Here is a 26751-nt window from a genome sequence, read left to right on the forward strand (position 1 = left end):
GAAGGTCCAATGGCAGATGTTTTTATCTCAATATCAAATCATTTCTGGGGAACAATTTAAGTACCTCTCTGTGATTTGTTTTCAATTACAACGATCAAAAACAAACAGAGCAATTTTTCAAGCAAGACTGTCTGGGAGTGTTCTGAGTGGGGAGGGGAAAACAGACAATTAGCTCTTATTGGCAGAGAGGTTTGGAACTCTTTCTTATTGATTTGTTAATTTACTGCATGGTGATGTCACCATGGGAGGCCAAAACTCCATCCACCAAAACAGGCAGACATTTCAGGTGGTCTTCTCAAACTGCTCTTACACTAAAAGGGCATTATCATAATTTTCACAATTTCACAGTATTATTCCAACCTCAGTGTGGAAATATATATAAAACACAGAAAAATCATGTTTTTGACTCCACTGGGCCTTTTTAAGGTAGCAAAATGTGCAAGGGGTGTGTAGACTTTTACTAGCGACTATATTGTTTTGTGTATTTCATGGAAAGGCACCAGACCAGGCTGCTGTTTCTCAGTCTGTGTGTGGGGAGCTACTCCCCTGGTCCCCTGCTCCCCAGGACAGGGGAAACAGAGTGCTGGGTTCAGTGGGGAGGAGGGGGGAGGGGGACAGACGGGTCTGAAAACCTCTCTGGATTCCTCCTCATTCATCCCTGAAGAGCGATTGGAGCAAGAGTGTTGCATTTACTGCATGCCTGAAGAGCACCACAGCATAACACTACTACAGGAGTATCTCTCCAGAGGGACTACTTTATCAAAGAGAACCATTTCTTTGTGTTGCTCCTCCTGCGTGTGCAGGAATATCACACTGTGCCAGTTTAGCTTTGTGTCTGACCTACTTTATCTAGTTTCTCTGTCTCAGTGGAGAATCTGACTTACGGAAATGAACTGAGCTATCTAATCTCTGTCTCTGAACGTCTGTCTCCTCTCACCTCACAGGAGCCTGGTGAAGAAGTACTGTCCCAAACGCTCCAAAGACGATGAACCTAGGTGAGTAGAGTAGACCCAGTTTCATTAAATAGTTAACCTGCGAGTGGTATCAGCTTTACACCACACACAGGGCCTCCCCAATAGCCCTGTCACCAACAAACACGGGCTGCCATGGCAACCCAGCACTTTAAAACGTTTAATTGCTTCCATAGAATCGAGTAAGAGAGTTGGAGTCCTACAGCTGTGTAGGATTTCTGGCTCTGACGTACGGTCACAGTGCTTGGCCACTCCACGGTGACATTATTGGCTGCTAATGCACAGGAATGATCTCAAAGGAGAGGGCTGGGAGAGGGGGAGAGAGACGCACAGAGAGAGAGCTCTGTCAGACGCTGGGTATGTACATAGTCAAGGCTTTAAGGTACACCTATAGCTCATCGCTTGGCAGTAGTACTGTAGACTACTTCATCATTGACCTCAACCCAGAGTCTCTTAGAGTGTTCAGTCAGTCCACTGACCCCTATCATATCACAGCAAAATCACACTACTTGAACAGAGCAATGCACATTCATGAGGCATCAAAGCCAAAGGAATTTAATCATGTTAAAAAATTCGGAAGATGGAATGTAAATAGTGTGAGAATCTACCAAAAAACAATTAGGCATCAACAAAATTCAATCCCTTCTAGACAATTTCCTGGACAAAAGGTTTCACTGTAATAGTGAAGGTGTAAACTTGACAGTAGAAAACCTAAACAGTATATTTGACCTCCTGGCTTCCCTATCAAATTTCAAGCTGACAACCTAAGAAAATTAACAACCATGACCAATGATTTGATGAAGAATGCAGAAAAATTGAGAAACCTATCCAACCAAAAACAGAGACCCAGAACCTAAGCCGACGCCTTCACTATGGTGAATCACTAAAACTATGCAGAAATACACTATGAAAAAAGAAGGAATAACACGTCAGAAATCAGCTCAATGTAATACGAATCCATAGAATCTTACCACTTCTAGGAAAACTCTAAACAAACAACACGAGTTATCTATTCAAAACAGAGATGTATGGATAAACCACTTCTCCAATATGTTTAGCTCTATAACAAAGAACAAACAGAAAAAACATATATGATCAAATACAAATCTTAGAATCAACTATTAAAGACTACCAGAACGCACTGGATTCTCCAATTACATTGAAGGAACTACAGGACAAAATACAAACCCTCCAACCCAAAAAGGCCTGTTGTGTTGATGGTATCTAAATGAAATGATAAAATTTACAGACCACAAATTCCAATTTGGCTTTACTTAGAGTTTAACATCATCCTCAGCTCTGGCATCTTCCCCAATATTTGGAACCAAGGACTGATCACCCCAATCCACAAAAGGGTTGACAAATTTGACCCCGATATCTACCGGGGAGATATGCGTCAACAGCATAAATACTCTGCATTATCATTAACAGCGGACTCGTACATTTCCTCAGCGAAAACAATGTACTGAGCAAATATGAAATTGGCTTTTTACAAAATGACCGTACGACAGACCACGTATTCACCCTGCACACCCTAATTGGCAAACAAGCAAATCAAAACAAAGGCAGTCTTCTCATGCTTTGTTGATAATAAAAAAAAGCTTTTGACAATTTGGCATGAGGGTTTGCAATACAAATTGATGGAAAGTGGTGTTTGGGGAAAAACATACGACATTATAAAATCCATGTACACAAACAAGTGTGAGGTCAAAATTGGCAAAACAAAAAAACACAAATTTCTTTCCACAGGGCTGGGGGGTGAGACAGGGATGCAGCTTAAGCCCAAACCCTCTTCAACATATATACCAACGAATTGGCGATGGCACTAGAACAGTCTGCAGCACCTGGCCTCACCCTACAAGGATCTGGGGCCTACAGCAGCACCTAGATCTTCTGCACAGATTATGTCAGACCTGGGCCCTGACAGTGAATCTCAGTAAGACGGAAATAATGGTGTTCCAAAAAAGGTCCAGTTGCCAGGACCACGAATACAAATGATATCTAGACACTGTTGCCCTAGAGCACACAAACTATACATACCTCGGCCTAAACATCAGTGCCACAGGTAACTTCCACAAAGCTGTGAACAGTCTGAGAGACAAGGCAAGAAGGGCCTTCTATGCCATCAAAAGGAACATAAAATTAGACATACCAATTAAGAACTGGCTAAAAATACAATTGAGACTGCATGCAGAATTCTGCAAAAATATCCTCTGTGTACAACATAAAACACCAAATAATGCATGCAGAGCAGAATTAGGCCGATACCTGCTAATTATCAAAATCCAGAAAAGAGCTGTTAAATTCTACAACCTCCTAAAAGGAATCGATTCCATAACAAAGCCATCACCTACAGAGAAATTAACCTGGAGAAGACCCCCCTAAGCAAGCTGGTCCTGGTGCTCTGTTCACAAACGCAAATAGACCCCACAGAGCCCCAGGACAGTAACATAATTAGACCCAACCCAAATCATGAGAAAACAAAAATATAATTACTTGACACATTGGAAAAAATTGACAAAAAACTGAGAAAACTAACATGCTATTTGGCCCTAAACAGAGAGTGCACAGTGGCAGAATACCTGACCACTGTGACTGACCCAAACGTAAGGAAACCTTTGACTATATACAGACTCGGTGAGCATAGCCTTGCTATTGAGAGAGGCCACTGTAGGCAGACCTGGCTCTCAAGAGAAGACAGGCTACTTGCACAATGCCCACAAAATGAGGTCGAAACTGAGCTACACTTCCTAACCTCCTGCCAAATGTATGACCATATTAGAGACACCTATTTCCCTCGGATTACACAGATCAACAAATCATTTGAAAAAAGCAAATTTTGATATAAACTCCCATTTATCTATTGGGTGAAATACCACCTGTGTGCCATCACAGCAGCAAGATGTGTGACCTGTTACCACAAGAAAAGGGCAACCAGTGAAGAACACCATTGTAAATGGAGCTGAGAGCTGCATTTAGGCTCAGCTTCACAGCACTGATATTTAGGACAGGCCATGGTTGGGACAACACCCTCTGAATTCTCTGAAACCATTCCCCTAATGAATTACATTATCCCTGCATCATTTGGCCCTGTGTCCTAACTCCTAACACTGGTGCTATAACAGGACAGGGAGAGGATGGTTGGAGGGAGGGAGGGAGTGGGGCTCCTGGGGCCCTCTAAGGGATACATAACATATGTCGTGGTCCTCCCTCAGTGGATGTGTGTGGGGGATGGAGGTTTGGGAGAATTCTAATAAAGTGAGATGGTAACGTCCCTAAGGCGGAGGTGGGCTTGTTGTCAGTCTCAACACCGATGCCAGTGTTATTGGATTTCCAGCTCCCACTAGGCGTCCTCCTCTGTCTGTGTGGTACACTCGGAGCCTAAATCCAGACTAGTACCATATTGTAGATGTGGCCTTAGCCACTGCTATCGAAGGGGTTCACAGCATCTCTCTCTCTCTCTCTCATTCTATCCTTATAAAGTTATCTTGCTAATACCCTAGTTTTCTGTACCCTATGGCCGAGGCCAGTATACATGCTTAGATTAAGTGTTGAGTACACTGACCTGTCCTTTGTGTTCAGGTTCTCGTCGTGCGTGTCGTTCTACTCCATCCTGAACGAGCTGAATGACTACGCGGGGCAGAGGGAGGTGGTGGCCGAGGAGATGGGACACAAGGTGTACGGAGAGCTGATGAGGTATTCACAGGACCTCAAGTCAGAGAGGAAACAGGTGAGTGGCTTTACTAGTAGTGGTACACTACTCCCTGGTAGAACAGGCCTTCATTATGTACAGTTTGGTTCTTTTGTTTACGCTGTAGTGAGTGCATTATAAATGTGTTTATTGAGATCTTCCTTTGTTGAGTTGTTTGTGTTTGTTGACTCCACAGCACCTCCAGGAGGGCAGGAAGGCCCAGCAGTATCTGGACCAGTGTTGGAAACAGATGGACAATGTGAGAGAAGGGAGGGATAGAGGGAGGGCCACAGTGGCACAAGGCACAAAGGGGACAGTGAAAGGAGGGTGTGACACATCCAGCAGGGACCTGCTCCCCTCCGCCGACTGCCAGACGCCTAGTCCTGCTGGGCTGCATGCAAGAGAGGGCCTAGAGGATCTCCACTTACCTACACAGCGCTCACACACATTTCAAATAGTGCACACACACACACACAGGAAGATACATGCATACAAAAAGCAAGTGGACACACACACTGGTGAGAGGAGCATTCCTGCATTTCAGGCCTTTTCAGTCTGCCTGTGTTTCAGTCTCTGAGGCTCGATCATTTTTGCAGCTTTTAGGGCTTGTATAATTGCAGCCAGCTACAGCTGAGTCTCAGATTGAGAATGGCAGTGTTGTAATGCCTTAGGTATTCCTCTTTGTCACGTAATGCAACACAGATGTTCTGGCAGGAAGAAAGGATATATTTATTTTTAGTTTTTTTAGTTATCACTGCTGCCTGTTAACCACTGCTATCTAAGGGGCTCACAGCATGGATCTCTCTCTCTCTCTCTCATTCTATCCTTACAAAGTTATCTTGCTAATACCCTGGCAAGATAAGTTTTTTGCTCTCCCGTCTATGGCCTGTAGAAATGGGACAGGGTTGCATGATTGACTCTCCGTTTTGAGAAGAGGTCAACAGGTCTTGACTAGTAATCTCAATCTCCCATTTTACTTTCTTAGAGCAAGAAGAAGTTTGAGCGGGAGTGCAAGGAGGCAGAGAAATCACAGATCAGCTACGACCGGTTAGACAACGACATCAACGCCACCAAGTCAGAGGTAGAAAAGGTAAGTCCTGACCTGGCTTGAGACATGACATGTACACTACCTACACTCATACACCTCAGAGGTTGTGATTTGCTGTCTATATTGAGTGGTCCTGAATTCTCCCTCTTATCCACTGCAGGCAAAGTCCCAGTTGTACCTGCGCACACACTCGGCAGACGAGAGTAAGAACGAGTACGCTGCTCAGCTGCAGAACTTTAACGGGGAACAGTGGAAACATTTCAACGTGGCCATTCCACAGATATTCAAGGTAAGCCACAGCCAGCCATTCTCCTCCAGGCTTCAACTTCTCTCTTGTCCCCTATTGCCCTGACAGATGGAAATCTGAGCTGTGATTGCCTAACAGGAAACCAGAAGGTCAGAGGTCATTGTGTGTTTTCCGACCTCTCCAGAACCTGCAGGACATGGACGAGAGGCGGACAGTGAAGCTGGGAGAGACGTACCGGAGCTTTGCCGACGTGGAGCGCAGAGTCGTCCCCATTATCTCCAAGTGTCTGGAGGGTATGGTGACTGCTGCCAAGGCTGTGGACCAACGCAAGGTGGGTCTGGAGGATGGTACACCTGCATTATATAGCACTGTGCCTTATAGTTTGAGGTAGGGTGTACACCAGACTATCCTTTACCTCAGTGCATGGAGCGGAGGCAGCACGTGGCATGGGTGGAGCAGGACCAGAACCAGTAGTTAGTCATCCACCCAGCAGCCAGGCCAGCGGTGAGGCAATTGCTCCCTGGGCTCTATTAAAGCCAGCCTCTGGTCTCAATTGCTCCCTGGGCTCTATTAAAGCCAGCCTCTGGCCTCAGCCTCCACCAGTGTTTGTGTGGCATGACTGGTACTGGCAGGCAGAGTCTCCTCTCTCCTCCCCACCCACAGGCCTACAGGCTGTTGCTGCTGCTGGAGGCAGCTGAGCAGAGCTGCTCCCCACTCTGTGTGACATGTTTTCATTTGATTCTTATTTATGCACTCAACGTGTGGTGTTTCTACCAGGGGCTGCGCTGTGGAGTACACTGCTGTCATGATGTCCCAGAAAACTTAATTTTAAAGAAATGTCAGTTGGTAATGTTTAATGTTCACTATCATTCTTTCTCTCTTTTTCTCTCTTTCTTTCTTTCTTTCTTTCTTTCTTACAGGACTCAGCGATTGTAGTGGAGTCGTTTAAGTCAGGCTTTGAGCCTCCGGGGGACTACCCGTTTGAGGACTACAGTCAGAATCTCTCCCGGACGGGCTCAGACAACACCATCAGCACCCCCAAGAACGAGGGGGGGGTCAAGCCAGACCCCAAACACTCCATCAGCAAAACAGCCAAGAACAAACTGTGGCTCTTTGGGAAAAAGCCGAAGGTGAGAGATCCGTCATCACTTAATACGAACACATTCTCTCATTGTTTCAGTGTTAAATAACTTGTATTTATCTTTCTGTTTTTCTATCATAACAGAGTGCACTGGTAGGTTTATACAACCGTCGTCTAACACCCTTTCTGGTGACTTACAGTAGCTGGGTTTTGTAACAGTCACCTAGATCTAACATTTTCTACTCCATAACATCAGTCACTGCACTTTGACCTACCAAAGGCCAAATTGTCCGTCTGTTAATCTATAACTTTTTGGTGGTTTGTGTTAGAGTAGCTCACCATTTTTCAAATGACTTGTCTAGTCTGTTGAAAGAGGTGTTGGTGCTCATATTGACTCTGATTTGCCTGCTCTTGTTTTGTCATGTCCATTCTTGTCTCTCACCTGAGGTTCTCTCAAATGTCATCTTGCTTAACTGGAGTTTCTCCTGCTGAGATTTGTTTCGTGGGATAATATGTTGAACCACTTGTTTATCACTTTTATATAGAAACAACACCATGAGTTTCTGTTCAATCATTACAATATGCTCCAAGTTTTGAAAGTTGGTAGGTTGACCAACCCTTTTTTGTTGCCCCCCCCCCCCAACACCCCGACCTGGCTGCCGTCAGCCACTCTGTTTCCTAAATTTGCCAGTGACCCCATAGCTTTCTGTCTGTAATGAGAACGGTCAAACCGAGGATAGCGTCTTTCAGGGGTCTTAAACGAAGGGTAAGACTAAGAGCATGTCAGTGTGTTTGGGTTTGCAGTGATTTACCTTTCTCTCTCTCTCTCTCACATCCTCTTCTCTCTGATGTTGTTTTTCACTAGTTAGGATCAGGGGTATGTTGAAATCACAGGATTAAAATGTCATGATTGAGTCTTGTGTGTCTAGTGTGAAATGTAGGAAGCGATATTGAAACTGTAGGTGGTATATGGATGGGGTGGTGGTGGTGGTGACATGTCGATGTGACATGAAGGTCAACTGTATTGTACCTCGTCATGAGCCAGCCAATATACTGTGATGGCTACACAGTCTAATGAATGTCACAAGGTAGTATTACCGGACCAGACCATTGATTGTGTGTCACCCCTGTGTGTCTGTCATTGGTTTCTGGCTGAAGGACCTGGTTTAATTTCCTTAATGGATGGCTGAGGTGATTCATGGTGTGTCTGCAGTAAAGAGACAGACTTCCTGGAAACAACCCTCTCTCTCTGTCTAAATGGCATCGCATCATCTACAAGGGGCTTTTAAGATGTCAACTCGTTTTTAGTGGAAATTAAAGTATACCTTGAGAACAGTGTATTCTCCTTGGAGGATAGCTTTTACAACACATTATATGCAGCATCATTCAATCACTGAATATAAATAACACCGATTATGTAACATTGTGACAAGTATAACTTCACCCAGATTGAGACACTAAACGTGCTCATCAGATTGTGCCTACCTCTGTCCTTAATGTTTTTGGGTAACTTTGTTCCAAACAGAAAATAGTCACACCCTTGTGATAGTGTGACGCTGTGCTGTTAGTTACCATAGTAACCTATATGAGCCGCATACATGTTGATAACCATTCAAACCTTTTGTCTTTTTTTCTATTGGCTTATTTTAACACAGTGGTCAGTGAAGGTCAGTGGTGTGATGTCTCCACTGCCAGAGCTAGTTTTGCATATTTGTCCCATCTAGTGGAGTTCTATAGCACATGTCTAGTGTTACAGACAGTTCTTGAGTGAGGTTTTCAAACCTGTTCTTTCCCTGGTCTCTCCTACTGTCATTCTCTTGGTTCTTGCTGCGAAAAGGTTTCTAGAGCCCATGAGTGACTGTCATTTTGACTAGACAGTATACTGATGTGATTTCAGGCGCCATCACTGGAGGACTTTAGCCATCTGCCTCCTGAACAGAGACGTAAGAGGCTCCAGGCTAGGATAGACGAGCTCAGCAAAGAACTACAGAAAGAAGTGGACCAAAGGTAGGCTATTGGAACACCTTAACGCTGCATTCTATCTTATATATTGTCCATGTTTCTGCTCCATTAGTATTTCAGTGCCATTTGTTTGTGTTTAATGTTTTCCCATTGTGACTGTGTATCCAGAGATGCACTGAACAAGATGAAGGATGTGTATGAGAAGAACCCTCAGATGGGCGACCCCCAGAGTCTCCAGCCCAAGATATCAGAGACCATGTGCAACATGGAGAAACTGCGCTCTGAGATCCACAAGAATGAGGTAGGTCTTCCAGGCCAGAGAGCAGAGGGTAGGGGAATGGAGGGGAGCCTTCACAGCACATCTGGAGACATGGTGACTGGGCTGAGGTTTACAGTGCTGAGTTAGCCCCCTCTAGAGGATGACTATATACACTGCTTCTCTTTGTCAACAGCACACTGAATAGAACAGGATATGACTGCCAGAGTACAGTATGTGAGCGGAGCGTGCCCAATTTGACTGGAGCGCGGAACTAGATTCCCAAAGGCTGGAGCGTCAGCCTTCTCGCCCGCTCCAGTACTGTTCACTTCACGAGCTCAGGGCATGCCCGTCCCAGCATTCATTTGTAGTCTACTTGTGTGCTGCTTTATCCCCTTGCTTTAGCTACTGTCATCAAGTATGCTAAATATTTTCATAAAGAAACTGATAAAACACACAAAATCAAGGTGACTTACAAAGATGAGGAGGACAGAGCAAGAGAGGGAGTGTGGCGATGAACTAAAGAATCATTGTGGAATCTGAAAAGACACGTATCCCAAAAGCATGATGGTGTACTTACTCCGTGCACATGTTAAAAGAAAGGAACGAGGTGGGTAGATAACTAAGTGTGTCACTGTAGCAAAGTATTTATACACTAAGAATAAGATCACTTAAAAGTTTTTTTGTTCTCTTATCTATACAATAGGCCCTAATTGAATTTGGCCCAATAGGCCTGGCATATTTCCAATTTCAAGGAGCTTTCTGTTTTTGATTGAGTTATTTTGCCTAAAACCCTTTAGGCCTACCTATAGAAGAAAAAAAAGCAACTCTGCATCTCTGCCCAGCCTGGCAAGAGTGGCCAAAAGGGTGTTTAGCATCCCCAGTGGCTCTGCAAGCACAGTGAGGATATTCTCCGCTGCTGGTCTGCTCTCCAGCCACCATCGTATGAGCCTGAAGCCACACACTGGCCAAAGTCGTGTTTCTAAAAAATAAAATCAAAGGCACTGTAAATTATACCTAATAAGGCATTTTTAGTTTAATTTGTTTCATTCTAAGTAAGTCACAGCCTAAATGCTCAATTTATAGACTCCAATGATTTAATACAACAAAATGTTTAAATGCTGAGCGCTTTATGTCCCTACCAGCCTATTGTTTCGCATTTGCAAATGCTTCACAATGTATACCTTTGTAGGCTGTAGCCTTGAAATATTCTAGCCTAAATAATACATTGCCTTCTTAGAGTAGCTGTCTGCTCTTGATCTGTTTAGAGTGTTTATATGCTGTTTAATATGACATGTAGCCTATTTGAAATAATGAGCGCTTCTTACAGTCACCTTTTCGTGTTTATTCAAATACTTTTCATTCAAATCTTATGGTTTGGTTTCAATACTTCAAAACCAAATGGTAGGTCCATGTAGTCACAAAGATAGATGGGTGTTGTTTAAATTGTGATTTTAATGAATGGAGCAAATTTGGAGCGGCATTTAAAAAATAATCCTGTGAGAGGAGCGGTTGGAAAGGAGGTGGAGCAGCACAAGCTCCATGAATGATGAGCGGGTTTCCCCACCGCTCAACTCCGTTCACATGCTCTGATGACTGCTTGGATCTTCAGGGGGTTCCATCTACTACACTATATTGAAAGACTGGCTGAATGATGGCATATCAAGGAAAGGAATGAGTGTATCCACCGTGGGGTTGTGAACAGCAGCATGACTGTTATATGACTGATTCTCCCACTGTTAATGTCCTTTCTCTCTCTCTCACTCACTCACTCATCCTCAGAGCTGGCTGTCGGAGGTGGAGGGGAAAGTGAGCACCAGAGGAGACCGAAGACCCAGTGCTGATGTCAACCATCACGCCCCCCACGGCAGAGAGAGGTCAGAGGGCACACAAACACACGAGGACTGGTATAGATCCTATCATGCGTAGTAGAGGGAGATGGTAGAGGGACATTCACCAGATGTCTTTGTATAGATATAGAATGGCACACATTCTAGTTATGTCTGTCTTAGAATACTTAACATGGGTGGTGTTGTAATCATTTTCTGTAAAGGAAGATGACTCAGTCACAGACTGACTGGAGCAGAATCCTACAGCTTGCGACTCACCGTGAGTTCAGTGAAAAGCTTGAGCTGGCACACACCCGAAAAAGTTAGTAGAGGTACTGACTAACGGCGAGTACACTGTAGGCTATCAAAATAAAGAGTTGCACACTATATACACTGAGCATACAAAACGCATACTTTCCATGACATAGACTAGCCAGATGAAAGCTATGATCCCTTATTGATGTCACCTGTTAAATCCGCTTATATCAGTGTAGAAGAAGGGGAGGAGACATGTTAAAGAAGGATTTTTCAGCCTTGAGACAATCAAGACATGGATTGTGTATGTGTGCCATTCAAAGGGTAAATGGGCAAGATGAATTTAAGTGCCTTTGAACGGGGTGTGGCAGTAGGTGCAAGGCACACGGGTCGTGTCTGGACTATCATTAAATGTGAAGACTTATTTATATCAAATCAGTTCCCTAGGTTTACGTATTACGTGATTAAACTAATCATGTAAACATTAATTAACTAGGAAGTCGGGGCACCACGGAAAATGTTGAGATTACAACGTTATAATTTTCCGAATATAACTCTTCAGATATTTTAATATCTGATCAACTAGTCTTCTATTAATGAATTATTACCTCATCAGTTCTCATTACTGAACGTCGCAAACCCTTGGATATCTGCACGAACCCTAGCCAAAATCATGAAATAGCGATATACAAATTGGCTTAATTATTTATTTACTAACTAAATAATCACACATAATTACATAACAAACAAACAGTAGATATTGGTTACTAACAATGATAGAAAAGTCCTTATTGGGCTAAGCCGATATGACGGCTTGGTAGACAAAGGAAAGGGGTGGGGACTGAGAGAGCGGGAAAGACAAAATGGATTCACTACACAGTCTAATTATATTCATTGAAATGCTGATCCTTTGCACGTAAACGGCCGCTCATTCGAGAATAATTGCCATGTATATATTTACGCCTGTATGTCGTTGTTGTTTTCTCTGTTGGAATCCTCAATCGTCCTGTAGAGTTAATCAGTCTCTGGTTAACTTTCCCAGAAGTCACAATGTCTTTTGTGGTTGTAGGTGGTTAGAATGGATACTTCAGAGTACCATTCGGAAATGTTCTCATAGGATAGATGCTTCGGCGGTTGTCGGTATTTCTAGCTGCAGACTAGTAATTTGTGTCATCTAGAATTTGTTCTTATTCTGTAGTGATCGATAGTCTCGAGTTTAACCATTTCCATCCATGTAGCCAAAACTACAGCTGTATGGTCTCTGTGGCCTATAGAATTGTAGCCATTCCAACGTGGGGACTCTGTCCCGGCGTTCTCTTACTTAATGTATGTTTTGTAGAAATGGGTTTTATACACTTCAGAGAAAAGGGCGATCCATGTCTATGCTCACGTGGGCCTGCTTACTGACCTGGTTAACTTTTTATATGAAAACCCATATTTTCTCATTTAGAAGGTTAACATCACATTACATCTTTTCACAAATAGTTTCATGTTTAATCACATACGTTTCACAATATTTAGATATAAACCTGATAGCTGGGAAATGTACACTTTTAAGAGATACAGTTATTTGTGTTTCCTGTCCTTCATGAGATCACCAAATGAAACGCACTCAGCATGACTATCCCTTTATTGTCCACAGACAATTCCCACATTCTCAAAAATAGAAATATTGTTTAGTTCTCCCATTTTGGGGATTAGGAGTTTTCAACTAAGAGAAGCTCTTTCTACCAGGTATTTATGACCTGTCTTAAAGTCATAAAACGTGTGGTGGAGAGAGCCACGGTATACACCCCCAAAAGGCCACGTCGTTACACCGGTTATAGCGTGTCAAGAAATGCAATGCTACTGGGTTTTTCACACTCAACCATTTCCTGTCTGTATCAAGAATGGTCCACCACACAAAGGACATCCGGCTCTGTGGAACCCTTTAAACACTTTGTAATCCATGCCTGATGAATTTAGGCTGTTCTGAGGGTAAAAGGGGGTGCAACTCAATATTAGGAAAGTGTTCCTAATGCTTTGTAGACTCAGTTTATAATCTTCCTGTAATTTATTGGGTAAACCACCAACGTTTCGGCATCATTGTGCGTTCTTCAGGGTTACCATGAGTTCACCCATCTAAACCTGAGTGGCTGAGATGGCACTGACTCTCTCATCCATCCCTTCTCTTCTCTTCACCCTCTCTTCTCCTCCTCTCTTCCTCCAGCCCTGAGGGCAGTTACACAGACGTCCCCAACCAGGAGCACCGCAGCCCCCCTCACCAGCCAGACCCCCGACAGGCCCACCAGCCAGACGAGTTTGATGATGAGTTTGACGATGACGACCCGCTCCCAGTCATTGGCCACTGCAAAGCACTCTACTCCTTTAGCGGTACAACACAGCACAGCCAGTGATGCTCTCTATGCATTTCACTGTCTCACTGTGTGTAGTGACAGTAATAGTGGTGGGCGTTCTGACTGGTGATATGGACTCAAATACCGGAGCAGTATTTAGTATTTGCATGAATGTGAATATGAAATGTGATATGTGCTATTCCTGTACAGTGTGACTCTTTCCCTGTGTGCAAACAGTATGCCTCTGTTGTGTTGTGCTGTTGACCCCCAGGTCAGAACGAGGGTACGCTGTTGATGAAGGAGAACGAGGTGCTGTACATCATTGAGGAGGACAAGGGTGACGGCTGGACGCGAGCCAGGAAGCAGAGCGGAGAGGAGGGCTATGTGCCCACGTCCTACGTGGAGATCGCCATGGAGAAGAACAGCAAAGGTGCAGTCACCTACATCTGATCTGACCACCTGCATGGACTCCTATATCATATCCCCTCTTCCTCCTCTGGGGATTGCTGGTCAGAACAGCAGCCCTTCTTCTTTGTTCACTGTGTGAGCTCACGACAAACAAACACAACAGACATCCTGGTAGTGTAGTGACCTCCCTGTACAGGAGCTCTGTATCAATGAATTAAGCCATGTGTGTCTGTATGAGGACGTATCCATAGCCACGATCTGTGGCAAGGGGACTCCTCCCCCCCTTAAAGCAGATTATTTTATTTAATATTTCAGAAGTGATTTGTGTTATGTTTGTTTTTAGATGATGTGTCTTTTGTTTTTAGAAGGAGATGTTGTAATGCTCTACTGGTTTTTAGTTGTCAGTGGTGACAGATTTGGAAAATAGAAAAAATAACCTACCTGTTTTACCTTTGTATGGTCTTATATGTGTTATCAGCCATCTGTTGTGAGTCTCATATGTGAAGTGATCTGCTTCACCTATTAAGACAGGAATGCAGTAAAACAGTCCTGGTAAGGACTGGCCTGTTTTGTGCCTATATGACTCATGCCTCCCACTACAATATTACGCTTTAAGATAATTGTACACTCCTTCTCTCTTTGTGTGTGTCACAACAATGGCACCCTCTGGTGGTCAGGACTATATTACACTCAGAGGAGTAGTTGTACTGTCTTCTGTCTCTGTCCTAGTGGTGTGGGTGGTGGCAGGTGTCGATGCTCTGTAGGCAGGTCAGTACAGTAACTCCTCTCCTCTCTCTCTCTCCTATTGGACTGCAGATTCCTGAGTGGAGCAGTGTGGCGAGGTCTTTGGTGGAGGGTACATGCTGAGTCTGGTGGGGCTAGTGGCAGACAGGTCTTGTTCTGGGCGGACAGAGCAGGGGAGGGGAAAGGCTTGGCAGGTTGCATGTTTGCATGCACACGTCCATGGCCATTAACATGATTCCATAGCATCAGAGACTCTTGGGGTAGTAGCTATGCCTCTGTAGGAGGGGAGTGTTCTTCCTAAACTGTGTCTGTCTAGACACAGCACAGAGTAACCATCCAACTGCAGCATAACAGCAGAATCCGGGACCGGGGAGGGGTCTTAGAGCTAGCAGCTTACAACATCATCATTTATAATGAGAGAAAAGCAAGCAATGCACTACTACTACACTACACTACTACTCACCTCTGTATTTCTGCTCCTCAGATAACGTCCAGCACTAACAGCCTGTCTTGTTGTTGCATTGTCATTCTATTGTTGGGAATGCCTGACTGTGCCACACTCTCCTGTGGTTGCCTTACCTTAACGCGCGCCAGCATGTCTGTAACATAAACTGTCATTCCTTCATACAGGACTGGCCATGATGAATGCAGCGGCTTGGATGTAACTGTGGTCGCTCCCGCCGCCCATTCATTCACTTCTAATCTTCCTGTATGTCTTCTTCATTCTTCCACGTTTAGTTTTTTGTGTGTCGTTTTTGTTCTAACTGTGTTGATGGAATTGTTCTCATCATGCTAGTGCGTGTGTGTGTTGAATGTCATCTCTGTCATGGTGTTGTTCAGTAACTCGTGGCGCCGCATTCAGTCACTCAGGTCGGTGTAGGACTACTGTAGTCACAGACAGCCGGCCTGCCCATCACACTACCCCATCCTCGCTCCTCTCTGCACCAGCACCAGCACCAGACAAGAGGAAGGCTGGAGGGGTGGTGCAGTGACATCAGCGCACCAGCAGAGGGCCTTCCTCCCTCACCAGTCAGTCATCACACAGGAGCTCAGGCTCAGGCCAGGAAACCTGGAGGCTGAGCTAAAACAAAGGCCATCGAACAACAACACTCCATGCATTCTTTTCCTTAATAATATCTGAGAGTGAGGATGGACCCACTGAGTGCTCTTCCATCACTCTCTGCTGCACACAAGGACTCCAACCGACTAGATCTACGCTGGCTTGCTGTGGTGGTGCTCTTGGGCCTGACCGCCACGTCTCTTCTCCTCTGTCTCCCTGGAGCATCCTGGGGCCTCGGTGTGCTGCGATCTCCACACAAATGAGTGTTGCATTACCATAACGTTCCTCTTTCAAGCGCATATTATATTTCTGATTGTGATGATACATATATTAACATGTGTATACATATACCCGTATGTATATAAGTAGTTCATTTTATTACTGAATTATATTAACATCTCTTTTATTTCATACTGAATGTGTTTTTATGGTGACTTTTTATAGGGTTTTAATCAGTCGTACCATTAGCTCATAGTAGCCATGCATTGTTTGTCAGAACATCCTTCTGATGTTGATGCACTTTTGCCCTATAGCATTTTTAATTGAATATCGATGAATGAATGAAATGGACTCTGTATGCTACCTTTTGTACAAATGTAAAGTGAGACAGCTGTGACCACTGTTATTATAGGTGGTGTAGAGTTCAGAACTACCACAAATATAGGAATTTACTGCTTTTGATACTCCTAGTCCTAACCATTTTTAATTTAATTAATTTGGAAGTGAATTTAATTTGCACGATTCCCTTTAATTAGTATGAGCATAATTGACATGGTGAGTGATCACCATGATCACCCATGTTGCTTAAATCAAAGAAGTGATGTAGCTTTTATCAGACTGACACAGTGTTTTAACCTGGCAGGATATAATATTCCCCATTTTAAAACCCTTTTTTTGCAGTTAATTTGGTGGTCCCACTTTGAAATGCTAATAGGATCAGTGATTTAGTTCCTAATAAATACTTAAAGCTGTGAAGTGATATCATGATATGTTCATCTTACTTGAACTGCATCTCTCTCAACTTCCTGGAGACAACCCTAGGTCTTAGACATCCAATGGAGGAACATATCTTCTTGATGAATGTGCACTAACTAACACAGATAATGCTGTTTAAAATGGTGCAGGTTATATACATCCTGCGATTCTGTTTCGTTTATCTTGTCATTCCATTGCCTGGATGAGCTCATTTGAATGTTCACTCCTCTTTTGTTGAACTGGTGTATTATCAGAAATCAGAACTGGGGGAAAGTCCTTCCCTTTGTTTCAGTGACATTCCTTTGAGTAGCTTATGGAGGAGCATGAAGGTGCATGCTTGACTCAACATATCTGAAGTTCACAGCAAATATTTAAGCGCTGTATATTGGCTACCTGCCTCTATTGTAGGCCTATTCATGTATTGACCCTACTCTACAATATCAACCAATATAGTAATACTGGTTAAATCCCTGATGAACATGTAATTGTTGATCAAAATCAGAAGAGGAAGTCCAGGTTTAAGTTGTTAATGTGTAAGTAGTTGTTTTTAATATGAAGTACGTTAACCCATTCATGTCTGCAGTGTGTGTCTGGCTATCCTCCATCAGTAATAACAAGGAGTTTGACACGCTTGTCTCTAATTGCCTAAAACGGTGCTGGACCGAATTGTTGTCACCACAGTGCAAGTGGCCTTCAGTGATGACGCTTTTTGATGATGGATATGTAGGTTTCTCACTAGCATCCTTAACCAAAAGTTATGCCATGAAGGGATTTTCATTTTGGGCTGAAACTGAGCTAAATCATATCCATTATGCTGTAATTCTGATCATTATGCAAAACTTAACAATAAGTTTTAAGACTCGGTAATATTCACGCTTGCAGTGGCAAATTCGTCTAATGGCAGAAAAGTAGATATGAGTATCTCGCTGTTGTCTTATTTTAACATATATTGCAGTACTTCTATTTCTTCATGTTGTGCACATCTTTTTACTTTTAATGTTGTGAGACACTTTGTGTGGGAAAAAATGTTCTCTCAAATTGTTCTAATAAACAAACACATGAACAAACATTGGCATCTTTTTGAACACTTCATTAACATCTCTGTATACCCGTCGCAAAACCCTCTGGTTGATGTTTATTTATAAAACCCTCTTAGGCATCACTGCCCCCTATCTGAGATATCTACTGCAGCCCTCATCCTCCACATACAACACCCATTCTTGTCAGTCACATTCTGTAAAAGGTCCCAAAAGCACACACACGCTCGTCTTTTCAGTTCGCTGCGACTGGAACGAGCTGCAACTCTGGACACTGGACAGTTTTTTTATCTCAGTCTCTTCTTTCAAAGACTCAATCATGGACACTTACTGACAGTTGTGGCTACTTTGCATGATGTATTGTTTTCTCTACCTTCTTGCCCTTTGTGCTGTTGTCTGCCCAATAATGTTTGTACCATGTTTTTGTGCTGCTGGCATGTTGTGTTGTCATGTGTTGCTGCCATGCTATGTTGTCTTAGGTCTCTCTTTATGTAGTGTTGTGTTGTCTCATCGTGATGTGTGTTTTGGCCTATATTTTTAATCCCAGTCCCCTCATGAGGCCTTTTGCCTTTTGGTAGGCCGTCATTGTAAATAAGAATTTGTTCTTAACTGACTTTCCTATTTTAAATTAAAAAATGTTTTTTTTTTTATCACAATACGTATGTTGAAACATATACATGTTCCCGAAGTTGTTACTCAGACACCTGCATGTAATTTCTTTGTCTATTTCTTCATTTCTTGCCACGAGTTCATATAAAGATATTACAATGAATAAGCAGCTATTTACAGGTCAATAATATTTAAGAGGGAAATATATTACACTGTCTAGCATTCACATGCTCACATTAATTATGTACACCTTTTACCATTCAGGATTATCCAGATTAACTCGTATACCACGACATCTGAGGAACATTGAACATGAAGCAGACAGTTGAAGAACTAGTTAATGTACATACAGTATATATTCCATAGTATTTTAGACCATATACGGTAAAACTGCCTTTTGTATAGCGACCAAACGTCTTTACTTCTGTTTCATCATTTGATGTCCTCTCGGTCATTTGTTGAACCCTTCTAACAAGGGTGTTACATCTCAATCCCTACTTTAGTGATACATTCATACACCCATTTCTTTCAGAAACTCTTCTTGGGTCCTCCTCTCTGTCTCAGTGCGGTCAGTGTGTTCCCCTCTCAGCCACATCCAGTAGGATGACTACTGCTGCACATACACTGAGTGTACAAAACATTAGGACCACCTTCCTAACATTGAGCTGCACCCACTTTTGCCCTCAGAACAGCCTCAATTCATCAGGGCATGGACTGGCTCTACAAGGTGTCGAGAGTGTTCTACAGGGATGTTGGCCCATGTTGACTTCAATGTTTCCCACAGTTGTGTCAAGTTGGCTGGATGTCCTTTGGGTGGTGGACCATTCTTGATGCACAAGGGAAACTGAAAAAGTGTGAAAAAAACCAGCAGAGTTGCAGTTCTTGGCACATACAAACTGGTGCGCATTGCACCTAATACCATACCCTGTTCAAAGGCACTTAAATCTTTTGTCTTGCCCATTCACCCTCTGAATAGCACACATACACAATCCATGTCTCGAGGCTTAAAAATCCTTTAACCTGTCTCCTCCCCTTCATCTACACTGGTTGAAGTGACATCAATAAGGGGATCATTGCTTTCACCTGGATTCACATGGTCTATCTATGTCATTGAAAGAGCAGGTGTTCCTAATGTTTTGTACACTCAGTGTATATGGTGCAAATCTGTTTTTGCTATCATGCCAACTCCCTTTCACTCATTGTCATTCCATTGGCTTGACAATGACAGCAATGGAGTAGGCAGGAGCACAAACAGATCTAGGACCAGGCTATCCCCCCTCCTGCGTTACTGAGGGAAATATTTCCCCTTCATAAGAACACACTCAGTATCCTGCCAATGCCAGGGAAGAGTTCCAACTGGATCTCAGACACTCCCTCCATTGGACAAGTTGGGAAATCACAGTAGTCTCGCTATGCAACCATCTTCTTCATCCCCAATCAATACGGGGCACAGTTTGTCCTCTCTCTTAACCAGCCTGAATGTCCTTTTACAACCCACCAGTGTTCACTAATACAGTCTGTTTACTACAGGCTCGGGTTAGAGTTCTGTGTGTTTGACCGCTGGCTCCAGCTTTCTGGACAAAGCAGTTAGGATGAGTGTGAACTTGTCGTATCTCTCCGTCTGGTTGACGGCCGCCCCTCTGCTGCCCCACAGCAGACGCAGCTGAAAGTCTGTTTTAAAGATCTCCAGCAGGTCCTCGTCAGCCTGGAAGTCTGCACACAGAAAGAGGAATAAATTATTGTTAGCCTTGTAGCACATCATACCAGCTTAGACATGCATCTGTTATAGTGTCTTAAGCAATCTCGGGCACTATGAAAAAAGCTGTGACGTTTTGGACAAGAGCATTTGTTTAGCAAATAACGTTAACAGCTGTGAGCACTATCTAGCAGAAGGTGTGGAGTGTATTACCTTTCAGGACGTGTTCAGTGTTGGCGGTGTATGAGTCAGCATTGTGTGCCACGCTGCGGGCCTCCTCTAGGTGACGTAGCATGATCTCACAGCCCTGGTCGTTGCTCTCCCACAGTTCCATGCCCTCGAACGCCACCGCCGGGCGCTCCATCAAGATGAGCAGGGGCATTAGTAGGGGCACCGTGGTGCCAGTCAGGGGCATGTCCACTACACACACACAGGGACGCGGTCAGAGACTACAACTGCACTTAAGCTCAGTAAGAGCACCAAGGAGGCTCTATTGAAGTGCTTACCTGTTCCTTCATACAGCCCCTTGTAAAAGGGCTTGAGAGACTTCTCATATATGATGGCAGTCTGAGTGTATTTCCTCCTCAGCATGGTCCAGGTGTGGTCTAATCGTGTGATCTGTGGTCAAGGGCATACATACGGTATGTTAGGAAACAAACAGCACAATCACAATATCCCTAGGGACATCTGCCTTTAAATACTAATCTCAGAACACGTGGTGGGGTTGGGGGACCGTGTCCGGCTGTATTGAGTGGGGTACCTGAGGCATGTCCAGTGCTTTCATGATGGAGGAGAAGGCGTACAGGTCCCCCATGGAGTCCTTCAGTTCTAGAGCCACCATGATAATGCGGTTCAGCGTGGCGGTTCGCTCCTCCAGACTTCCTGTGCAGCCCAGGATGTCCACGGCAACCCCGATGGCCATGGTGTGGTGCCTGAGTTACACAACGGAGAGTTCAGTCATAAGTGCCTTGTGTCTACATGTGGGTTCCTATCACCTGAGGCGTGTGTCAGGTGGGTTTGGGTGTGTATATGTGTTTACCTTTCCATCAGGTCTCGACGCAGCTGCCTGCCGTGGGGTAAGGTCACCAGCTCCAGACCAGATGACACACCCATTTGACCTTTCACCTCCTCAGAGACGCCAAGTACCCTAGCAACCTGTCAGGTACATAACCATTTTTTAGTTAAGCTATAGGAGGATGGAAGTGTTTTAGAAGGGTCACATTTGGGGAAATCCCATCATTGATTATGAGTTCCTTCTGACTGAATTAAACAAGAGACATCTTTATTGAATTCCACAGCCACCTTACATAACGTTGTGCCATAGCTGTTTTTAACAACACTAATAAAGATGTTTCCCTCAAGACTAGATACCCAGTCATGGGTTTGGCTACAGAGCATTTTTGGTGCATCTAACTAAATAACATTTACTGGTTTCATTTGGCCCTTTGTGTAGTGTATCACTCCCAGACAGACATAAGGCACCTGACTGTCTGTGAAATGCAAAATACTAACGAGAGGAAATTAATGAAATGCCAGTCTCAGATGCCCTCTGTGTGCCTGACTGTCTAGCCCCTAAATCAGATGCTGCTGAAGAGTAAGACATGTATCACGCTAACACAAACTGTCCTGCAAATCTCCCATTTATATTAATTAATGATGTACACTGACATTTCTGTTATGATCTCAAGTTGGGATTCAGCCCTGAGTGCTCAGACATACAGTAGGCCTAGTGCGGTAGAGAATGTCCTGTGGGTAATCTGGGTATGGTGTAGTGGGACAGTGCAGTGCAGTACCTGGCAGTCTGCCATGAGGATGTGCTTGGCAATGATGTGGTGGTCTTTCTGAACGAGCAGTTCTTTGGCTCTCTTCAGCACACTCATCTCCAGGGGTTTGTTCTCTGCAGGCAGTAGCCTGGATTCAAACTCCCCCGGCCGGAACGTAGACGCGGTCTCCAACACCGGCCGCCGAAAGCTCCTCTCTTTCTCATCCATCTCTCCTTTCCTTTCTTGTTCCACCTCCTCCTCTTCGCTGCCATTTTCCAGTGCTTCGATGGCATGGTGGTAGGAGCTGCGGTCCAATTTGGAGCCATGGCTGCTCCTCTCACTCTCCTCTGTCCTCAGCCTCTCTACGTAGCTGTTGATATTGTTGTTGTTGTTAGGCTGGGGGCCCAAGCCTGGAGCCTGGAGCCTGTCCCACTCCGCTGGGCTGCAGGGGCTCAGCTCAAAGTAGTTCACCTCCGGGCTGCGGGGCAGGGGAGACTGGAGAGCCTGGATCAGATGCTGCTTCTTGGGCTTCAGTGGGGGAACAGGGGGACCTGGGTCTGGGCTGGCCAGAGGGGCCAGGGGCTGCAGGTGTGGGGAGTGGGGTATCCTCATGGTGGGCACCTTGCTGGGCTTGGGGGGCGGCTTGGGGCAGAGCTGGCTTTCTGAGCCCCGGATGGCCTCTCCGGCCTGGGTCTCAAAGGCCATCCTCCTTGGCACAGTGGGACTGAGGGCCGGCTCACTGCCCGTCCTGAACACTGGAAACTGGGACCTAGGCTGATGCTCCATCAGCTGGGACTGGGGCTGGGGCCTGGAGCCTGGGGAGTGAGAGGTGACCATCATTACCTGAACCTGCAAACTGCAGCCTAGTACATACAGCTAGAGCCATGTCTGTGTTGTGTGACTGTGGAGCTGCTGTGAGGGCTGCTGTCTTTTATTCCAAAGACTCAGACATCAAACACATCTATCTATTTCCATTTCAACTTTTATCTGCTCTGTAATCCTTTCAGAAATACATTTATCGCCATCCTTAGCTAATGTCACAATTCTCATTTCTGAGCTGAGGGTACAAAGCAAAGTTTTGAAGGCTTGTCGGGGCTGTAAATCCTCTGACAACACAGAGACAGAGAGACAGAGAGACAGAGAGACAGAGAGACAGAGAGACAGAGAGACAGAGAGACAGAGAGAGAGAGAGAGAGAGAGAGAGAGAGAGAGAGAGAGAGAGAGAGAGAGAGAGAGAGAGAGAGAGAGAGAGAGAGAGAGAGAGAGAGAGAGAGAGAGAGAGAGAGCGAGAGCCTACCTATAGGAAGAAAGCTCTCTGACTGGTGGGTTTTGAGAGGCCACCGTCTCTCCTGAACGTGGTTCAGACACGCAGGCTGGCTTCCACACTTGTCTTTGTTCCTGACAGAAAGAAAGAAACAGAGAGAGGTCAATTGGACTGAGCCCTTTAGCTACCAACAGAGGCACGTCCACTGGGCACACCACACCACTAACCCCTACTGAAACCTGATACATTGACGCAGTGTTTATGTAAAATGGTACTGTGTAATTTGATGGGGTATTTTTTGTCCTGGTTTGCCTTGGCATTGTGCTCAGAGGTTGGTATTCTCCATCCAGGCTAAACATCACTCCTTACTTACTTTGCCTCAGGAATGGTTTATTGTAGATGTATACTTATCTCTGTGACTCCCACATTAGTGTGACAAATTTGGAGTGCACATGTGTTGTTTGCACGGTAGGCTATACATGAAAATTATACAGATCCAATTCCATTTGGAGAAACCCCTGTATGACGGAATGTACAGTGTCTATATACAGTGGGGCAAAAAAAGTATTTAGTCAGCCACCAATTGTGCAAGTTCTCCCACTTAAAAAAATGAGAGAGGCCTCTAATTCTCATCATAGGTACACTTCAACTATGACAGACAAAATGAGGGGAAAAAATCCAGAAAATCACATTGTAGGATTTTTAATGAATTTATTTGCAAATTATGGTGGAAAATAAGTATTTGGTCACCTACAAACAAGCAAGATTTCTGGCTCTCACAGACCTGTAAATTCTTCTTTAAGAGGCTCCTCTGTCCTCCACTCGTTACCTGTATTAATGGCACCTGTTTGAACTTGTTATCAGTATAAAAGACACCTGTCCACTACCTCAAACAGTCACACTTCAAACTCCACTATGGCCAAGACCAAAGAGCTGTCAAAGGACACCAGAAACAAAATTGTAGACCTGCACCAGGCTGGGAAGACTGAATCTGCAATAGGTAAGCAGCTTGGTTTGAAGAGATCAACTGTGGGAGCAATTATTAGGAAATGGAAGACATACAAGACCACTGATAATCTCCCTCGATCTGGGGCTCCACGCAAGATCTCACCCCGTGGGGTCAAAATGATCACAAGAACGGTGAGCAAAGATCCCAGAACCACACGGGGGGACTTAGTGAATGACCTGCAGAGAGCTGGGACCAAAGTAACAAAGCCTACCATCAGTAACACACTACGCCGCCAGGGACTCAAATCCTGCAGTGCCAGACGTGTCCCCCTGCTTAAGCCAGTACATGTCCAGGCCCGTCTGAAGTTTGCTAGAGAGCATTTGGATGATCCAGAAGAAGATTGGGAGAATGTCATATGGTCAGATGAAACCAAAATATAACTTTTTGGTTAAAACTCAACTCGTCGTGTTTGGAGGACAAAGAATGCTGAGTTGCATCCAAAGAACACCATACCTACTGTGAAGCATGGGGGTGGAAACATCATGCTTTGGGGCTGTTTTTCTGCAAAGGGACCAGGACGACTGATCCGTGTAAAGGAAAGAATGAATGGGGCCATGTATCGTGAGATTTTGAGTGAAAACCTCCTTCCATCAGCAAGGGCATTGAAGATGAAACGTGGCTGGGTCTTTCAGCATGACAATGATCCCAAACACACCGCCCGGGCAACGAAGGAGTGGTTTCGTAAGAAGCATTTCAAGGTCCTGGAGTGGCCTAGCCAGTCTCCAGATCTCAACCCCATAGAAAATCTTTGGAGGGAGTTGAAAGTCCGTGTTGCCCAGCAACAGCCCCAAAACATCACTGATCTAGAGGAGATCTGCATGGAGGAATGGGCCAAAATACCAGCAACAGTGTGTGAAAACCTTGTGAAGACTTACAGAAAACATTTGACCTCTGTCATTGCCAACAAAGGGTATATAATAAAGTATTGAGATAAACTTTTGTTATTGACCAAATACTTATTTTCCACCATAATTTGCAAATAAATTCATTAAAAATCCTACAATGTGATTTTCTGGAATTTTTTTCTCATTTTGTCTGTCATAGTTAAAGTGTACCTATGATGAAAATTACAGGCCTCTCTCATCTTTTTAAGTGGGAGAACTTGCACAATTGGTGGCTGACTAAATACTTTTTTGCCCCACTGTAAGCTCCTGGGTGCAAAGGAGAATAAAATTTACTTTATTGGCGTAATAAATCAGCTGCAGCAAAGCATCTCCATTGTACCATTGTAACACACTGACAATTCACCATGTCAAGAGCAGACAACCCTGAACCTCCTTAGATAGCCTACTAACCTAAGCAGGTTCCCCCGTCCAAGGCTTTGGTCCTGGGTGTGTCCGTTCATGATGTTGAGGCTCAGACGTTTGGAGGTCTGGCTCTTCCTCTCGGGCAGGGTCAGACCGGTCTCTACACGGACACAGGCCACCCCATACTTCTCCTCTAGACAGCGCAGGGGTAAGGCCCTGTTGATGGGCTGGAAGATGATGGCTCCCACCACCTCCGTCACTGGCTTCCTGTTGCCAACGTAGTAGCGCACCAGGGCAGGCACGCTGTCGAAGCCCTCCTTCTCGAACAGGTACTGCACCCGAGAGTAGGCCTCGTTCATGGCCACCACAATCTTATTGATCTTGAAATGCTGCGGGCTGTTCTTCCACTGGCAGGTCAGGACGTAGTTCCCAGGGCTGGACAGAGAGTCCCGGATCAGGAAGTCCCCGTCTCTCTGGATCAGGTTCTCTGCCACCTGGACACCAGAGGACACGTGTTGAGCACACATAGACAGAGACACATACACACAGGCATACTGTATAGCTCATACAGATGGCTGTATTTTCAGTATCACACAGTTGGAACTGTGTCTAGTGTGTTTTCCGTTTGTCACACTTGTCTCACAGTTGGATTTGTGGCGACAGGTTTTCTAGTCCCTCTCACTGAATGGCCTCATTAACCTGCTTGGCTCACTGAATGTTTTCTCTAGGACTACAGTTACTGTACTGTGACATCCTGATACCTCCCAGCATGCTCTCTGAGCCCAGGCCACACCAAGCCAAACAGGAACTCATAGTCAGAAGGGTCAAGTGTCCAAGCCCCCAGTGTTGTCTAGAAACTCTCATACAGTGGTCCACACTCTTGAGCTTTATAATCATCTCTGTCATTTGAGTCCCGAATAGACCACCCTGTGTATTTGTTTTAGTTTAATTATTTGATTTGATTCAAATATAAGTTTGCTCAGTCTGTTTATTGAATGAAATGTTATTTGTGAATTATGCCAGTTAAAAAAATGTACCTCCTTTTTCTCCCCAATTTTGTAATATCCAATTGCGATCCAATTACGATCTTGTCTCATCGCTGCAACTCCCCAACGGGCTCTGGAGAGGCGAAGGTCGAGTCATGCATCCGCCCAAACATGACCCACCTGATTCCTCTTCTTAACACCCGCCCGCTTAACCCGGAAGCCAGCTGCACCAACGTGTCGGAGGAAACACTGTTCAACTGATGACCGAAGTCAGCCT

General features: G+C 44.6%; 2 protein-coding genes across 7 annotated transcripts in view; one reads left to right on the forward strand and one right to left on the reverse strand.

Moving 5' to 3' along the window:
* The window catches only part of LOC139541138 (formin-binding protein 1-like), a 50250-nt gene extending 32320 nt beyond the window's left edge, over positions 1–17930 (forward strand). For 3 of the 4 annotated variants that reach the window (XM_071345406.1, XM_071345407.1, XM_071345409.1), the window contains 12 exons: positions 945–995; positions 4554–4701; positions 4859–4921; positions 5648–5752; positions 5871–5999; positions 6142–6288; positions 6878–7087; positions 8936–9045; positions 9169–9301; positions 11039–11133; positions 13550–13713; positions 13948–17930. In XM_071345406.1, the coding sequence (XP_071201507.1) occupies positions 945–995; positions 4554–4701; positions 4859–4921; positions 5648–5752; positions 5871–5999; positions 6142–6288; positions 6878–7087; positions 8936–9045; positions 9169–9301; positions 11039–11133; positions 13550–13713; positions 13948–14126 (1534 nt within the window). In that variant the 3' untranslated portion in view covers positions 14127–17930. The remainder of the gene's footprint in view (positions 1–944; positions 996–4553; positions 4702–4858; positions 4922–5647; positions 5753–5870; positions 6000–6141; positions 6289–6877; positions 7088–8935; positions 9046–9168; positions 9302–11038; positions 11134–13549; positions 13714–13947) is intronic. The other variant, XM_071345408.1, reaches the window with a different exon arrangement.
* Positions 17931–17932: 2 nt separating this feature from the next.
* The window catches only part of LOC139541135 (breast cancer anti-estrogen resistance protein 3-like), a 75902-nt gene continuing 67083 nt past the window's right edge, over positions 17933–26751 (reverse strand). For all 3 annotated transcript variants that reach the window (XM_071345397.1, XM_071345399.1, XM_071345400.1), the window contains 8 exons: positions 25537–25982; positions 23266–23366; positions 21999–22783; positions 21245–21360; positions 20966–21137; positions 20712–20823; positions 20419–20625; positions 17933–20222 (listed from right to left, as the gene is read on the reverse strand). In XM_071345397.1, coding sequence (XP_071201498.1) covers positions 20047–20222; positions 20419–20625; positions 20712–20823; positions 20966–21137; positions 21245–21360; positions 21999–22783; positions 23266–23366; positions 25537–25982 — 2115 coding nt within the window. In that variant the 3' untranslated portion in view covers positions 17933–20046. The remainder of the gene's footprint in view (positions 20223–20418; positions 20626–20711; positions 20824–20965; positions 21138–21244; positions 21361–21998; positions 22784–23265; positions 23367–25536; positions 25983–26751) is intronic.

Source organism: Salvelinus alpinus, chromosome 16, assembly GCF_045679555.1.
Source record: "Salvelinus alpinus chromosome 16, SLU_Salpinus.1, whole genome shotgun sequence".
Taxonomy (NCBI): Eukaryota; Metazoa; Chordata; class Actinopteri; order Salmoniformes; family Salmonidae; genus Salvelinus; species Salvelinus alpinus.